Here is an 18563-nt window from a genome sequence, read left to right on the forward strand (position 1 = left end):
CTATATTTGTGAATCATGTTTGTACCTACATGTTATGCACTGAACTACCAGTATGACTTTCATGTTTGTAGATTCAAAAATATATAATTGAAAAAGCCAAACACACTGGCATACTGGCAATGCATATAGGTATTTAGTTTCAGATACAATATTTCTGAGTTTACCCATACATATTTTAGAAATTAACATGCACACACATCTCAGAAAGTGTTCATGTATGATACTATTGAGGGGTTACAGATTGTGATGGGTTTCTAAATGAAGTACATTGGAAATTATGCAAGTGATCATTTAATGCATTATTCATAATGGATACTCATTGCCAAACAAATATAATTTTATAAATTGAAGTTGAAATACAAGTTTTGTGTGTTCACAAAATATAGTTGTGGAGTGGAGTCCTGTGCAAACAGCCCATGTCACAAATCAGTTGAAATAGAGCATTGTTGGTCACAGAGACTCCTGGGGTGGGTGTCTGGCAGACTGACTCCTGAGAGGGTTTAGGACATCAGTACGTGATACAAAGTATGTGATACATGCTGCCTCACTTTTGACAGGTGAGTCTGTTCACTCAGCAATTAATGGGTACCAAGTGGGAGAAGTCATATGGATGTTAACATCATAGCACCCCTTGGGTATCTTGGATTAGCTGGTAGCTGGGTAATAATAATGTCTTAGCACTTTGAGCATGTATAAGTGCATGGATACAGACACCTTTTAAATGTCCAGTATTATGGGGGCATGGTGGATGAGCTGTCTGAGGAGCCACACTAGTAAGCAAAAGGTGCTTGGATTAATCCCCAGTTGTGACTGGGTGTAATAAGAGTCATCAGAAGATGACATCCCCCGATCCCCACATATTTGGACAAATCATTTGACAGTTACTTGATGTTTTTGTAGACTAAGTTTCAATCCTTTCCATGGAAATAATGAAAAATGTAAATGCCAAATTTCTGTAAGCATCAAAAGGCACCACTTCAAGATTTGTCTCATATATCTGCCAAGATCTGTTGAAAGATATGAAATCGTTTTCAAGTTGTGCTCAGGAAATGAAGCCCATCCCTCCCTTTTGAGACTAAGTTAGACACGTTTCTATGGAAACCTAGAAAAAAATAAATCATAAAAACCTGTAAATAGCAAAAGGCACCTCTTTAGGTCCTGGCTGGTAAATCTATCAAGATTTGCAGAAAAATATTGAACGGTTTTTGACTTCCGCTCCAGAAATGAAGCCTATCCCTCCATTTTGAGACTAAGTCTGAAACATTTCCATGGAAACCAAGAAAATAATTAATCACAAAAACCTGTAAATAGCAAAAGGCACCACATTAGGTTCTGATTTATATATCTACCATGTTTTCCAGAAAAATAGTGAACGTTTTTTGAGTTCTGCTCCATAAACTAAGCAGATGCCACTGTTAGACTAAAACGTCACATGGAAAAACAATAAATATAAATGCCCAAAATCTGTAAATAGCAAACGGCACAACCACAGGTTTAGATTATTATATTCATCAATTTGGTCTAAAAATATTGAATTTATTTTTAATTATGCTCCAGAAACAAAATGATTACAGATGGACAGATGAATGGACAGATGGACTAACAAGGAGGCGACTATGTCAACCCAGCATGCAAAACCATGAAGAAAACATTACTTTCAGTGTTGTCGCAACTCCCAGTGTGCAGAACACAACCCTGTGCACTTAAAAGAACCCACTGACACAATGGTAGGTGACAAGATGGTGGACACATGAACATTTTCAGACACCTAGTTGCGGAAATAGTATTGTAGCCTGTGCAATAACTTAACATCAAAACATGTAATACAGCTTGCAAGAGTGCAGTAACACCACACTTTCAACAAGGGTTGTTTAATCTCTGTGGGCCATTAGGTCTGTCCATTGTATTGATCCTGCTTATCACACAGTTCTAAATGATCTTTCATTGCTGAAGACTGTATGAACTAATGATACAGCGTCTATGGATGCATGGAACATCTCTGGGCTGTTTGTGTGCTGGAGACTCACAGAAGTCAGCATGCAGTGGTACTATGGAACAGATTAACAGCAATGTTGATGAGCAATGCCATTCAGTGTGTTCTGGGGCCCCTTTCACAAAACTCTTGTAAGCATAAGGTCTCGTGACTTTTCTCGTTGCATTCCTACTTCCTATGTTACAGTATAGGCAGTACAATTGCTATGAGAAAAGTTTCGACATCTTAGGCTTACAAGAGATTTGTGAAACAGGGCCCTGGCCAACTACATGATAACTGGGTCCCTTCCAACAAATTGACCAAAGCAATACAAGTGTTGCAAATCTACGTGAAAGTATGGGTGTTATGATCATCATAGGGCAACAATCACTTTAAGGAAGCTGGACCAGGATCAGTTAATCCCTAAAATCAGGCTCTACTAATTCCAAGTCACTGAGTCTGACCACCCATTCTGTAAGTCACCTCTTACAACAAGCATAGTCGCTTTTTATAGCAAGCTTGGGTTGCTGAAGGCCTATTCTACCCCGGGACCTTCAGAGGTCACTTGAGCCTGAACCACCATGTAAACAAAGTAATGTTCTTGTCATTGTGGTCTCCGAATATCACTGAATATTGCGGCGTAAACCCTTACCCACTAACACACTCATTTTGCTGTGGAAAGACAATTCAGTGGTCTCCCCATCTGTGAAAATAAGCAAGGAAAGAAAGAGATTTTATGGATGCTTCATTCTTAATTTGTTCACACCTCAGACGTTAGAATTAAGTAGGACATGTTTTGCTTTACCGTTCCAGGGAAGACATGGTTTTCAATGATTTTCTTCAGTACAGGAAATCCATCATAAGACATGAGGTACTCCACAGTCCCATCCTCTAGATCGTCCCACACACGGTTGTTCGGGACAAACACTGTCACATTGTCAGCCTCAAACTGACTCTCCAAACCCAGCCGCTGAAAACAAAAGCACACATACAGAATGATTTGAATGTGATGCTGTACATTGTAGCAGATTTGTATATCAACTTGATTGTGACTTTGTACATTGTAATACATAGACTGTATAAAATGTGAATGCTCACTTCAGGATTAGGCTGTACATTGTTTAAAGATGACATGGCATGTATAAAATTACAACATGTACATATTAAAATGAATGTAAGCCTGTACACTGTACAACAGATCATATCACATGTACACCCACCTGAATGTGAGACTGGAATCGGCGGTACCGACCCTCCTGGTTGATCATATCCAGCACACTTTTCTGACAACAGGAAAATCCATGAAGTCAACTACATGAACATACAAGTTATCTTTTTAGGTGTTACTCTGTACTTATGCCCTTGACAATGGAGAAAACACACTCAGTAATGTCATGAGCTGTGTCTAATGAAAGTGCAATTTTGTAATACGCAGTCAACCTCAAATGTTATCTTGTGATGCCGTCAGTCATCTCTCAGCCACAATAGTGAATGAGTATTGTTTTATTTCAGCAATATCAGGGTAAAGGCATCTGAAACAGGATTCACACACTCTGCCCATGTGGGAAATCAAAACACAGTTCTTTAAGCTACTCAGCCATCCCTCAAGCACAAGAAACTTGGGATCAACACTACCCAGCTATTTCCAACTGTGTTTAAGATATGCAGCAATTATCCATGTAACTTGATATCAAATACAGTATGCCATTTTTCGCATTAAATAAAGTCAAGTCTCAATAATCCAACATCGTCCGTTGCACAGAAAACTGTCGGCATAACGAGGATGTCGGACAAATTGACTGAGACTGAACCATGTTTATTCAATTTGCTACCAACAAAAGCGTCCAATAAACCTGATTGTCAGATAAACGGAGGTCGGATTAATGGGACTTGACTGTAATTTAATTTTAGCTAAAAAACACCATGATACGGCTGAAAGGCTGCTGATGTGACTTTCAATTTGAACCCACTCACTCACTATTAGAAATATAATTCTGTGAAAATGGCAAATATTTTATAACAGAAATACTGGTCCCACATCAAATTCATACCGAGACAGTAAGATCATATAATTGCTGATGGCCTCTTCCACTGAAATATGACAGAGTAAGAAGGAATTATTTGAAAATTTTGTGATATTGTACTGTAGTGTGTGTATGGTGTAAACAGAAGTGACTAAACCATTTCCACATGAAGAAATTTCCGCTAGAGTTGATCGCGCAGTTGTAACTATATTGTAAGTATGTATTTATGCATTGGTTTCAGCAGTATTACAGGTGTATGATGTTGTTTGTTAACAAATCTAGTTGGGACCAGACAATCCAGTGATACAATGGCAGATCATGTTTTTACAAATTACTATGAAATATTGATGTTACAAGGTGGTCATGGAAAAGGTGCCCCACAGGTGGCCCCTGTCATAAACACGTTAGGTCAAGTCAGTTGTTCATCTGAGATAATTCAGGAACGTATGGTATAAGTCAAAATAGGGAATTGCATTGGACATAATTTTTGTCACCAATTTGATGGTTTTAATCTGACTGCTGATCTGTGTGATGTAACATTACTAAACAGTATGGTTTGTGTTTGTGGGTCCATGCAGGTGCTCTACTGATACCTCAGGGTCAGACACTATCTCTGGTTCCATGGTGATGAGGGAGTTGGTCACATGGATCATTCCATTGGCGCACACCAGATCTCCCTTCAGGATCTTGGACTTGTACGATTGGCCTCGGAGTCGGTACTTGAACACCTCACTTCTCTGTGCCCAGAAGAACATAAGATTTCATCAAAACCATAATACTGGTGAACTATGTATATGTACTGCATAAAATACAGGATCATCTGCTAAGCCATGTGACATCTGTCAGAAGATAACCAAGTCTGTAACAGTTAGTGAATGAGTTTGTTTGGGTTTACGCCACTTTTAGCAATATTTCAGCAATATCAGGGAGGGGGACACCAGAAATGGGCTTCACACATTGGATTCATGTGGGGAATTGAACCCAGGTCTTCAGCATGAACCAACATTTTAACCACTAGACTACCTCACTGCCTCTAGTCTGAAACGTGTTTAACAATATGAGCGTATATCTATGACATGTGGGTGCCAAGATATACCATAAACCAAGTCACTGACCCTGATCCCTGGATCCATTAAGTCACATTAATACTTCTTCCATAAAGAAGTGAGGTTTTCTGCCTTGCACCTGCAAGAGCTGTAGGCAGCTGTATGCTAATACAGGTACCACTACTCATGTATCACTGACAGAAAACAGAACTTAATGTGAAAATCAGACGATTTAGTTAAATAAGCAAAAATGATTAGGAGAACAGTTTGCACCATGACACCTTTACATCAATTTCAGCACCTAGATAGGGTTTTGAATGTTCTTCCTGAAGATGATTCCAACCCAGATACCACAGGTGCTCTAAAACGAAAGGCTTATGTAAGGGCTGACAATGATGATACTGACCGCCCTGAGGCTGAGTGTTAGGGCGACCCCCTGCAGGGTGATGTAGTCTGTGTGGTTCTGCAGGTCGTCCAGGGACAGCTGACCTACGATCATGTGCTGGCGGATTATCTGTCGGACCTTGTCTCTGTTCGCCAGGAAGGACTCAAACTGAAACACAGTGAAACACTTATAAAATCTCATGATCACAGCTTTATTGAGTGAGAATGGTTTTATGCCGCTTTTAGCAATATCATGGTGGGGACACCAGAAATGCGCTTCACATATTGTACTCATGTGAGAATCGAACCTTGTCTTTGGCATGACAAGTGAACACTTTAACCACTAGGCCACATATCTCCCCATAAGCACCTCTACATCATATATGACACTGCTGGCCGTAGTCATAAGCTATCTTTGTTTAATTGTTTAAATGTTTCTTAGTTGTTTAATGACACATTAAGCTCTATTTCAGCTCTATGAAGTCAGCATACTCTGTCTATTAAGTCAACCTATAAGATGCAGCTCTCAACTAATATTCTTCCTTCCCACAAGCAGAATTCTGTGCAAGATGAATTTGGAAATGAGCTTATCAGTTATGTCTGACCAGCCTCTACAATATGGACCATTGCTCACATTATGAATCAGAGGATTGTCTGCACCAGGTTCAGTTAGTTACAGGCCGCCATTACACAGCTGACAACTTGATGAGCATGGCTTCAATATAAATGAACAAACTTACTGTAGAAGTTTTGAAGACATTCTTGAAGCCCTGGCTCGCCGGGACAAAGATTGTGAAAGGGCCCTGATTGGTGAGAGCATCTTTGTATCCAGTGTTTAACATCTCCATCGCAAATGTCAGCTGGTTTTTCAAGTCAGGGTCATTCCTATTTAGATCCTCAAGACGCTGTAAGAAACATTTAAAACAAGGTTTTACTTGGTTTATACGTATCTGTGCATGTGAGAAAGGTGTGAGAATGATTTTATGCTGCATTTAGCCATATCCCAGCAATATTTCAGCAATATCACAGCAGAGGACACCAGAAATTGGCTTCCCACCTGGTACCCATGTTGGGAATCCTCTCTAAATCTAAAAAGTAATGTTAATTATTGTGGCAGTTTTCCACAACAATTTCCCCAAATAACATGTTAATTTCTGTTTAGAAAATACAGTGGAAGCTGTCTAAACTGGCACTCACCTGGACTGAAGAAATAATCCAGTTTAGACAATGTGCTGGATTATGGACCTTATGATACATGTGCCAGCCATGGATGGGACTGAGATTATATGCCGGTGTTGACAACTGGCTGGATTGGATGCCAGTTTTGACAGCGTCCACTGTATTCAACATATGGACATTGCAAATCATCATGTCTGCTGATTTATGTAAAACTTAATATTTTAATTGACAAAGTTTGTCATATGCACAACGTTGCCCTGATTTGCAGTGTCTGACTGTGCACATTAGGCAGAACAGAACAATTCTTCCTGTAACCAAGAATCATGGTTGCATACAATACACAAGTATTGTCATAAATATGACACCTAATGCAGTTTTCATTCAAAACATTTCATTCATCTTGTCTGTAGTGGGATTACCTGCATAATGTTTCCATAACACTCCTGGCCGTCTCCCACGAAGCCCTCGTTACAGGTACACCTGAAGCAGATCAAACACTTATCACCTGACAAGTGTCAAACCATTGGTTCCATGCAGAGTTGAAGAAGCACGTACCCATGGGTTTTCTGGCTTTCTTAAGTTTCTCACATATGAGCATGATTATTGCTGTATGAGACCCACAAAGATCTGGGAGTGAACCCTGATCTTCAGCAATCCATACTTGTAGTAACGGGCAACTAATGGGATTGGGCGGTCAGGTTCGCTGACTTGGTTGACACATGCCATTGTATCCCGATTGTGTATGTTGATGATCCAGACAAATAATTACATACTGCCACCATAGAGCTGGAATATTGCTGAGTGTGATGTAAAACAACAAACCAAAAAATTAACCAATGAGTATTGTTTTACGCCGCTTTTTGGCAATATTCCATCAATGTCAAGGCAGGGGACACCAGAAAAAGTTACTTGGTTAGGTTACAGTGAATGCTGGAAAGCAAAAGGACTTCCCAACACTAGAATCAATGGCAATAAAATATCCAGTTTGTCCTCTGTAAAGAAAATAATAACCATTAAAATCTCTCCAAATTGATGCGTTTCCTGTCTGGTGTTTTCCATCTCTGCTGCTACTTACTCAATAGCATTGGGGCTGACTGTGGTACAGGTGGCATTCTTGTGGCAGCTTACAGATGAGCAGATGTCAATCAGGGAACACCCATAGCCGGGGATGTAATTCTCAAACCCCGCCATGCAGTCACATGCACTCTGCAAGAAACAGCCATTGTATCATACAACATAATCAGGCTTATGTCAGGCTACAACCCTGCTTGTTGTGTACATGCAGACGAATACTACAGTCCATTTGAGTCAAAATCTCCCCAATGAATTGCACTCCTAAGTCAAAAACAAATAATCGCAAATGACTCAAACTATTGCCAAAGTAAATAGGAAAAACACATCAACTCTGCAGAATTTTGTTATAATTTTTTTAAACAAAATATAGTTGTTTAACAAACAATTATTATTTTCATTCAATACTGCAAGATTTGTGACAAGGGTGTACCAACAGCTCAGGTAACAGCCAGGTAAGCGAGAGGCACATGCGATGTTGATTTCATCAGTAGGGGATGGTATCAAAAGTCCTCACACTGAGCTGAATCGGGCGTGGTGTCGCTGCTGTCAGAGCCATCAGAGTGCACTTGTATGATAACAGGACCAACAGTCGCCTGTTGTAAACCACTTTGAAGCCAGTACTGATGCTCCACAGCATTTTCAACTTTCTCAACTAATTTTTCCCACGTGTCTTGTGAAATCATAGCCATGGATACATGGACTAGATTTTGGACATCTGTCAGAATGCAATTCATTCTGACCCAAGTGGACTGTACAGGCTACCCACCTTCACCTAACTAAGAAGACGAGGATAGGAGGACACTTACCCTGTTTGGTCCCATGTACATGCAGACAGACTTGAGGACCACACAGCCACCATTGTCCACCTGACAAGGGTTGATGGGCTCGCAATAGACCCCGTCCCCAGAGTATCCCGACATACATTCGCACCGATGTTCAGCAGGACCAGTAGGGATACACGTAGCATAAACGTGGCAGGGCGAATCCAAGCAATTGTCGATGGCTGTCGGAGACATTAAACAAACTCTTAGTATGTCCATGAAGCATTTCAGTATCATTAATCATTAATAAACACAAGCAGTTGTCACTAAGATGAAAACATAAACCCCCAGTGCAAATTATCACATCAAACTCAAAAAAACTTTAATGAAAGGGAGGTCACAGTTTAAGATGTCAACAAAAAAAATGACCAGTCAACCTCTCATGATATCTTGTTCTCTAGCTTCAAATACAAGTATTTCCAAGATTCACTTTGACCTTAACATGAATGTCATTGTGTATGATATATGCAAAAATAGTAAAAAAGAAATTGCTTTCGAAAAAACATTCAAGAGAAGTCTTGAAAGTCTGTGAGAGAATTCTAGTGAATTGCATATGAGATATCTTGCTGATGAGCTTAACATGCGGGTTAACATACTGAAATGTATCACCATGACTTTGAAAATTAAGCAGAGGTCATCAAAACTGACTGGGCCCTGAGCCTTTCCTCGATGAAGCTTGGTGTCAAATATACAGAAAATATAGTGAAGGTTCTTGAGATAACTTGCTGAAGGGAAAACGTGAAAGTCCCCTTGTGACCTTGAAATGAAGGTCAAGGTCACCAAACCTGACTGAGAACTTTTCCATACTGTGATGAACCTAGACACCAAATATGAAAAGAATTCAATTAATAGAGTAAGTCAGATGGCGGGCTTTGCATGCTGGCGATTAGATGCGTCACTCTTAAAGGGGCACTGATTCGGAGCAGTTTCCGTGGACTGGTGTAAACTTTTGTTATTGTTTTTCTCCCGTGAGTACCCGGATGATATCCCAGAATTCGTGACTGGTTCGTGACCTCTGCTGCGCAGTCCGTAAGTGCAATTGATAGTTTAATTATAGACAGATCAACTTAGGTGAAGTCATTTTTACTTCATTACAAATGTATTATGAAAACAAATGAAACACTTTGAAGGTTAATCATCTGCCAGTGGTAGAAATGGTAAAAAACTATTAGGACGGAAAAATAACGAAGCCGATGTACGTCTCTATATTTTGTCTCATAACCCTAATTAGTTTATTGTCATATTTGTATGATTTTGAAAATTAATAAAAGAACATGCGATCTGCTTATAGTCATAGTAAATTTCTAACATAACAGCAACATTTATACATTGTATACATTGCCAATGTGTATCCTATTTCACACACATACGTGATCTAGTGTGTGTTTTCTGTCATACAGATTCTGCTGAATGCTACAACAAATAAATTAAAACAAAATGCACATAATGAATGTAAAACAGACTAATTTTATAGCAACAATGTCAGGCTACTACCTTGTTCAGGAATGTATCCATCAATATCCACGTAAAAGAATTCGCATTCCATTCATCTGCAGCTGGTAAATAATCCTGCTCTGTGTCGCGCGTCTTACAACTGTCTCATTTGCGAAAAAGTAACACATCGTTTCACGTCTTTCGTTGGTGAAAACCTGATAAACCTCTCATTGGTCTCCCAAGATAGCACACCTGGCAACTAATTGTATGATGTCCACTATTCTAAGTAAGTTAGTTAACCAATAATGAGCAATCAATCAATCAACGCATGGGTGGTTAATTCTTTGAAGGGAGAATGTTGTTTTTGCACTCACACTTTACAACAGGGTGTAGTCATCTACACACACTGCCCTTTGACAAATCCGCTAGAAGATAAAAGTAATTAATCAATCAGTGTGTTATCGGTTAATCCTTTGATCGATGTTTGTTTTTGTAACTCAGCTGATAAACCCTCATGCATCACTTACATGTTACATAACATACAATACATTTGCCATTACAGACCTTAATTTATAATGTTGAGTATTTACTGCAGACAGGAGAAATGCCAAATGGGAACCTTTGTTGAGTAACCGAAGTGTTGTTACTACTAATTATACCTGTTATAAATTCATTAATTGACCATTCAGAGAATGATGACAAATAACACGTGTAGGTTTACACCATCTAACGCGAGTTACAGCAAGGAAGATGTAATCTCTGTGTCGCATGCAGCCTGAAAACACTTATGGCCCGAAACTGTTTTGAGGATACCAACGGAATTTCGTTACATAAGGAATACACACAGGCATTTGCTGTGTACTTGGGTAAATAGGTGAAATAAGGGGTTTTTTACGTAAGAAAATTTTCAGATTTCTCTACCAAAGGCAAAGTCATCATTTTTTGTTTACGAATTCAAATAAATCAACTGTGTGTTTTATTATCATAAATAATAAACCATTGTAGCTACCATAGCTACCAAAATTTACGTATGATATTTGCTATCACAGCTGAACCAAGACTCAAAACTACCTAAATATAAAGCTTTGCAATCTTCCATACTGAAACAAATGGCTTGCTACGTGCCTGTAGACATCATATTTTCATGTAACATGATTAAATATCAAGGTTAAAAACACAGAAATAGGATCAAATTGGATCAGTAACAATACCATCCAAGCATCCGAAAAGAACTACACTGCTGGGATATTTGGTTACGATCAGACAAGGAATACCATGGATATTTTTAAACAAATGGCATATGATGGGCATCCGGCCTCCTGGCTGTTCAGGTGAAGAAATTCTGCTAATATGGACAGGAGCCCAGTTCCTTTGTCCGTCACGGTCGAAGGAGCGAGCGCTGACCAATTTCCGGTTTGGCTTCGTAATTAGACCGTTGGCGAGAAACATTATTCGCTCCGCATCAGTGCCCCTTTAAAGTGTGTCTTCAAATCCTGAATCAGACTCAAATGCGAGGCAAGTGCTGTGTCTTCCTAAAGGGAAACATGGGAAGCAAACATGTGACTTTTCTTCCAGAGATTCATGATTGATTCATGTTTCAAGCCACACTCAGACATATACCAGCCATATGATGGTCGTCTGTAAAGGATAAAATTTGGCTTCTATGAGCAGTCAGAAGTCACGGAGCCTGACTGCCCAATCCATTTGGTAAACTCTTCAATAAGTTGGCCACCCATTCCTGTCTTGAATCCTGACAGACAATAATAAATGTTCATTGCATTGGGATTTCTTTCATATTCTGTTGAAGAAAATGTATTTTTGAAAATCAAAATCATTTTATAGTTATTGCCTGATGACACATAAACCTTGAGTTGAGTTACTTACGAGAACAGGTATTATTGTCGGCTTCCTCATATCCATGGTCACAAACACAGGTGGTGTTGCCGTCAATCTCCTGACATCGGCTGTTATTGTCACACGTCATGTTTTCACAACCGATAATAGCTGAGGAAGAAAACATCCACTCAGATCAGCTTCGGTCTCATCATTAGCAATTATTACAAACCCTAGCTTTGGTGAAGATGGTTATCAAGTTCCATATTGCATATACAGTACATACCCTTCCATTATCAGAATGGTTAATTTGCTAAATATCAGCCATTTTGAAAAATGTCTTCCATCACTGCCAATGAGCCAGTATATTTCAAAATATTTTTTATAATCAGTAATATTTGTTGATCAGTAAACTAACTGTGTGTCAGCTATTTTTCATGATATTATCTCTCATGTTACAGTTATTACAGACACGGTATTTGTTGTGGTCAAACGCTTAAATTATATTTAGATAAACATCATGTGGTCAGGTGGAAGTCACATGACTGGAAATATAGAGATACCCTGGGGACAGATGCATGTGCTATTCTGTAGTTTGAGGCTCACAGTGTGTGCTGATAGTTCAGTGATGCAATATGGAGAAGCGACAGGAAACAGTGTACACAGATAGCACTGAACAAATGTTTGCAGTGTTGGATCAGCAGGAGTTAACAAATACAGACGCAGCAGTGACAGTGTCCATCACACTATGCAGACATGGTTTTACAAGGTACCCAGCATTCAACTGTCTCTAGTTTTTCATCTACCCTGTAATGTAGGATGACATATTACCTACAAATGTTCGTTAGGTTCTAGTGAATCAAACCAGGGATTGGGAAAGAGAACTTTGACAAAGGGCCATTTTCAGGATTATTAGCCATTTACTGAATTAAGGCCACTGCCCTTGCATCAATAGTAGACTTCCAAATTTTATGGGCCATTTTACAAATTATAAATTATTATTATGCCGTTCCCATTCCCTGCAAACAGATAGTCAGACTTTTATGTATACTCAGTAGTAGTATAGGGAATGACAGTTCTAAAACACTTTCAAGAAAAGTCTCTACAAAGCCTTATTTACTAAATAAGGCTTTGGTTGGGACCTTAGTTCTTGCTACTATTACCCCTACTACTTAACGTGCCGACAAATAGATCTGCCACAGGGCTTGTTTTTCAAGCCACGCTTTGGCTTCCTCCGGGGGTACTCGCGCTATTTTAGCTAGCTTATCTACTGCGCTAGCTCCTTTCCAGTACCCACGCGGGCTGTAGTAAATAGCCTCAAATTTTTTCATGTCCATACGCGTATGTGTTTATCCCATCAATAGCTATCCAACGTTTCGTGTCCATAGGCGACAGGGACGTCTTGTTTATAGTCAGTCCGTATATCTTATGTCCATCACTTCTAAGTGTGTTCATTTTATGCCTAAAGGTACGGGTCTTGAACAGGGCTTCCTTGAATCTGGCGTGTTTGATGTGTTGTTTCACCACATACTTCTTAACCCCCTTAGCCTTCCGGATCTCACTATTGTCGGCTTTCAGTATGGAGTACATCTTAGGTCTCAAACCTATGTACTCGGCTATGGGCGTGCCAGCACACTCGTCCTTCATCTTACCTAGGACCTTTTTATTTACCGTACTGTGTATGGTATGGGTCTTAGGGTAGTCGCTGGTGTCGTATAAATCGAGGTGTGTTTTCATGTCCTCGTACACGTCCTCGGTTCGAATCTCCATCAGCAGGGAATCCGTGTCAGTGTACAGCACTTCACACCTGTCACCGTACTGTTTCTTGAGCTCGTTGTAGTAAAAGTCGTACATCAGGTGTTTGGATAAATCGAGGATGCTCATCCCCACGTAAACAGGCCGGTTGAATTTTATGTGGCTCTTCTTCATGTGTAGGGCAACCAGGTTGTCTGTGAATATCTTACTACGGTTGAATGCCGGACTGGCTATCAATCTCCTGAGCTTGTCTTCCTCACTCGACCGAACCAGCTTCACGGTCACGCGTTTCCTCAGGTTCTCCATAGTCTTACCAAACACCGAGTTGTTCATGAGCTTGTAGAGATTTTTCTCAAAATCACTGGTGGCTTTTTTTCGTAGGTCTGTGTTCATTCTGATGTAGGGCTCCATCCATGGGCTCTGGTCGAACATGAGCACCCTGTGTATTTTGGTCAGCCTCATACCCAACGACAGGTACAGCTGTAGGTTGCGATAGTGAACGATGTACTTGGTCTTATTCATTAAGTTAGGCACGAGTTTTTCAACGTCTGTCACACGCCCACCTAACAAGTTATGTTGGTACTCAGACATCCAGTCTGGGTTAACCCTCATACGTTCGGGGGCCAGGGGGTAGCTGTTGTGCGATGTGTGTAATTCCTTGGTATACTCTAAGTCAACCTCGAGGATATACCCTTTGTTCGAATCTGGTGCAACCCCCATAACATCAACGTGGGGTACCCATTCGAATCCCCCTGTAGGTAGATACTGGCTCATGGCCCAGCCGTACAGGTTGTTTGCGTCGAGGTAGAGAATGTGATTGGTTGGCTTGTTAGGATCGTAGCCTTTCACGTATTGATTATTTGCTTTCGCGTATCGTTTGGATGCCATGGAAATCCCACCTCGCAAGCCTTTCTCAATGAATGGGTGCATGTCGTAATCTGTGAGCAATTCCAAATTAACTCCGGTTTTTTTAAGCAAGGCGTCCCACGACAGACCTGGGCTGGTGTAATACCATGCGGGGTCGAGTTTATACTGCTTGAAACACGTCCGCCTAAACGTCTCAAACACGTCGGCTAACAGCAGTACATCTGTCCTCAAGTACAGGTCGTGATAATCACCCAGGTTCTTACAACCCAGTTTATTCCATACGTTAGTCGCGTGCGAGTAATCATCTCGTGAGACGGACGCCTCATTCAGCTTGCTATAAAAGCAGTCAATAGGGGGTAGTCTGGTCTCGGTGAACTTGACCCAACTATCCATGTACTCATAGGGGTACACACCCTTCCTCATAAGCAGGGGTCTAGTCTCGGCGTCTGTGTATCGATCGGTGATAGGGAAGGTATTGTTGGCCTTGACCAGACTGTCGAGTGACGACAGGAGGAACTGAAACGAGTCAATGAACCTAAGTCCGTTTAAGCTGAAGGAGATGTATCTCTCCATGTTGTTGGGGATGCACGTTATATTACCATCGATTTTCGCGATGGCCTGCATGATCAAGTGTGAGTCATACCCTCTCAAGTTGTGAAAGACAACGGGGATGTTTATTGTCTTAGGGTTGATTTTAAGCTTGAGGTTGCACGCGCTGTGAGCGGCGCCTCTATACTTACCAGTTATGTGGCAGTGATCTCTCACCGAATCACCGTTAAGTGGTGAGTCACACACGTGACAGTTAGTGCTACGCTTGTGAGCTAACTTGTCGTCTTGGGTCAGACGCATGGGAGCGATTTTATACAATGCATTCCTAATAATTTTTTCTTCCTCCTGCAAACACTTTAGAAACCTTTCAGCCGCGTCAGGGCCCCTATACACTACCGGAGCTTTCGTTTCCCCGTCACAACGGACGACAATGTATCCAAACCCACAGGCTTTATGCTCTTGTGTCTTGTGGGTGAAGGGAGCCTCGCCGGCGGCACCACTGGGGGAATCCCCACCCACAACCAAGGCTTCGAAGTCGGCGTATATGATATAAGGCACAGACATTTGGTTCTTGTGGTTACTGAATTTTAGGATTTTGTTATCTTCCTTAGGCATGTCGACTCGTATGGCCGTCTGCCCCACACCTTGGCAATCCTCCCGGTGGGATTCTAATAAATCAGCTCGACTGAAACCGTGTAGGCATCGTACACAAAAGTGTTTTTCCCCATCGTGTTTCGACTGGTCGTGCAACAACCGGCTGAGATGTTTTATCCATGTGTAGTGATACTTGTCACCTCGTTGGATCATGAATATATTGATAATTTGGCGATCCTTCACCGGGCTGACCCTATGTACCATTGTTTTGTTACCTTCGTGCCCAAAGACATTTATAGCCATATTATTCTGTTTTTCTACTTTAGTGATCTGGGATATGGGGGTGGGTTCATCTATACCATCCCAGTTGAGCCCATCATCCTGAGGATAATTAGAAGGCCTGTTCGGATTAGTGTCAGCTGGAAATAAGGCTGACCTGATAGCTAACCTCAGGCAATCGTTTCCTCTATTCTTAACGTTTACTATGGCATGTTTGTTCCTATAGTAGGGAGGCAAGGCTAGGTATGACCCGCCTCTGAACGGCACGTAGTTAGCTATGTCTAGATAGACATTATCGATTTTATCTACAGCCCACCCGGACCCCAAGTGTGTGTAGCGTTCTAGGTATTCTCGTATCTGCTGAAAACTGGTATCGATTGATGCGTCAATGGTCTCTGTATGTGTGACAACCTCTTGTTGACCTCGGAAGTAAGGCTGAACATACTCAGTGGCCCCTGTGGGGCCCCCAACCTGCTTATCGAGCGACATTTTCACTGTGATCTGAAACTTGATACTTCCTAGGTTATTTAGTTCCTGGTTGACCTTATCAGCTATCAGAGGCTTGATATCTGTAATGTCTATGTTTCTATCAACATGCATGCGCCAACCTCTCAAATAGTTGCCTACAGCGCGCTCAGTGCGCACGAACTGTAGGTCAATAGCTCTATTCTGTCGTAATAATTCTACAAGCTGTGGTTTTCTCATACGGGAATACCCGCCTAAACCCAAATCGTGTGCCTCGGCTTTCAGTTGTTTTACAGTGGGACGTGCTACGGGGGGATGTGATAACAATTCGACTAACCCGGCTCTCCCCAGGTTTGAATAACCCGTGTATCCAAGCTGTTTTGCTTGAGCTTTTAATTGTTTTACTGTAGGAGGGGCTTCTAAACCTAGTAATCTCAACAATGCTGACTTCCGCATTCTAGAATACCCGATCACACCTCTCTGTTTTGCGACCCGCTTGAGCTCGCGCGCAGTAGTCATAGTGTTTACACCTAACATAACCAATGTCTAATTGGGTCACAGTAAAGGGAGGTAACCCCATTTATTTGGAGTCTATCTTGAGCAGTCGCCTACGTTCTTTTATGTAGACTTTTTTATTCTCGTAGATGAGTTGATGTCTGACTACGTTCGCTCCGTTAGCTTTACATAGACAGTAGTGTCCTTTAACCCCGATACCACACACAGAACACGTGTAGTTAGGACTTCCCATATGGAAACAACAGAACCCCTGATTCCTGCATTTCCTACCACAGGCCTCGGTCTTCCCCATAAGTATGTATTCGCATCGGTATGGAGCGGGTCTCATGTTTACTTATATAGGTATTTTAATTTAATTGCTTAGCAACCAATGCAGTAGCTGCTATACCCAACACTATGAAGCCCAGTTCACGATTCATTTGTCCCTTGGATGGTGTGTAGTACTGAGCGAGTGTGGGTTTATTGAGCGGTTCCAATCGTTTACCAGTTAGTAGGTAGTATTCTTTCATTGCTTCATCGACATCGTTGAATGTTTGAACGGCATGGTTTTCACGCTGGAGTTGTTCGTTAATAAAATCGATCCTCTGGAGGCGTTTTTTAGCGTACTCGGCCTGTGCCTTTTGTAAGTTCTCAGTAGCGAGATTGTGCCGCTTCCTTTCTTCCTGTATTTCAGCCGTGTGATCATCTCGTAGTTTTGAGAAGAGGAAATTACTCCCGGAAAATGCCAGGGCATTCACTAACGCCCCACCGATCATCATAGCTATCGTGGCCATCCTATATTTATTTCATTATATTATCAGGTATTATCCCTTGTTTTACTAGGATGTCTTTTGTGGCCATCGCCATACCAAGGTTCATTATGAGCATACCCATATCCTGCAGGTTGAAATCTAGCTTGATAGTTGGTTGTTTAAGCACCATTTTAGTCAACCGAGCGTACCCTACTGCTAGACTGGCGACCACTGTGACGTGGTATGCGTCGTTGACGAACGTTTTCCCCTCAGACATTATGTATATATAAAAATATTTTAAATTATAACATGATATGCGGGTCGACAGTGGGGGTTACCACCTCACTGTTGGGGGGTACCCCCACGTTTACCTCACGTCCCTCACGTGTATATAACCACGAGATAGCCAAGGCAGCAGTTACGCCTACAGCCAACAACAGTCGGGGGTTGGTCACTGTAATAATTTTATGTTGGTTACACCACCGTTTTTTACCGGCAGCTACTCTCTTGGATTCTTCTGTCTGGTTACTGTTGGGGTCACTTCCCCCACTGGTTCCCTGGTCTCCTGTGAAGGAGTCACTTCCCTCACTGTTGGGGGTGTGGGGGGTACCACCACTGGGGTTTCCTCCTCCTCCCTGGCATCCATCTATACTATTATTATTATTTTTTCTCTCAAATTGACAATGCTTTGCTGTGATAATCGCCGCCGTCACTGGAGCCAACAACATACCATATTTGTGGTACAGCCCGCAGCTGATAGAGCTCACGGCGTGTTCGATAAAAGGGTCTTTCTCGAGGTCTTCCCACAGGTAAAGTCGGCGCTCTGGTGGAATGGGAAGGAAGTATGACACAATACCGGTGTATATCTGGGTCATAGCCGATCCTATTGTCTTTGTCATTTCTGCTCCGAGCCGGGACTCGTATCTAGCGTACAGCTTATCGATTTCTTCGGCTGACATTTTGTGAATTTTATCAGGAGTGTAGTCTCCAAAGTAATGTTTGGCTTTGCCGCCAACAGCCAACGCCACCAGTTTCTCTTG

At 41.5% G+C, this 18563-nt stretch overlaps 1 protein-coding gene across 1 annotated transcript in view; it reads right to left on the reverse strand.

The window, feature by feature from the left end:
* Positions 1-18563, reverse strand: part of LOC137295535 (stabilin-2-like) — a 208550-nt gene that overhangs the window by 152735 nt on the left and 37252 nt on the right. The window contains exons 5-13 of the mRNA XM_067826919.1: positions 11819-11938; positions 8486-8682; positions 7681-7811; positions 7025-7085; positions 6167-6331; positions 5449-5595; positions 4590-4733; positions 3193-3255; positions 2778-2942 (exon numbers count right to left, since the gene is read on the reverse strand). Coding sequence (XP_067683020.1) covers positions 2778-2942; positions 3193-3255; positions 4590-4733; positions 5449-5595; positions 6167-6331; positions 7025-7085; positions 7681-7811; positions 8486-8682; positions 11819-11938 — 1193 coding nt within the window. The remainder of the gene's footprint in view (positions 1-2777; positions 2943-3192; positions 3256-4589; positions 4734-5448; positions 5596-6166; positions 6332-7024; positions 7086-7680; positions 7812-8485; positions 8683-11818; positions 11939-18563) is intronic.

Source organism: Haliotis asinina, chromosome 9, assembly GCF_037392515.1.
Source record: "Haliotis asinina isolate JCU_RB_2024 chromosome 9, JCU_Hal_asi_v2, whole genome shotgun sequence".
NCBI classification, from domain to species: Eukaryota; Metazoa; Mollusca; class Gastropoda; order Lepetellida; family Haliotidae; genus Haliotis; species Haliotis asinina.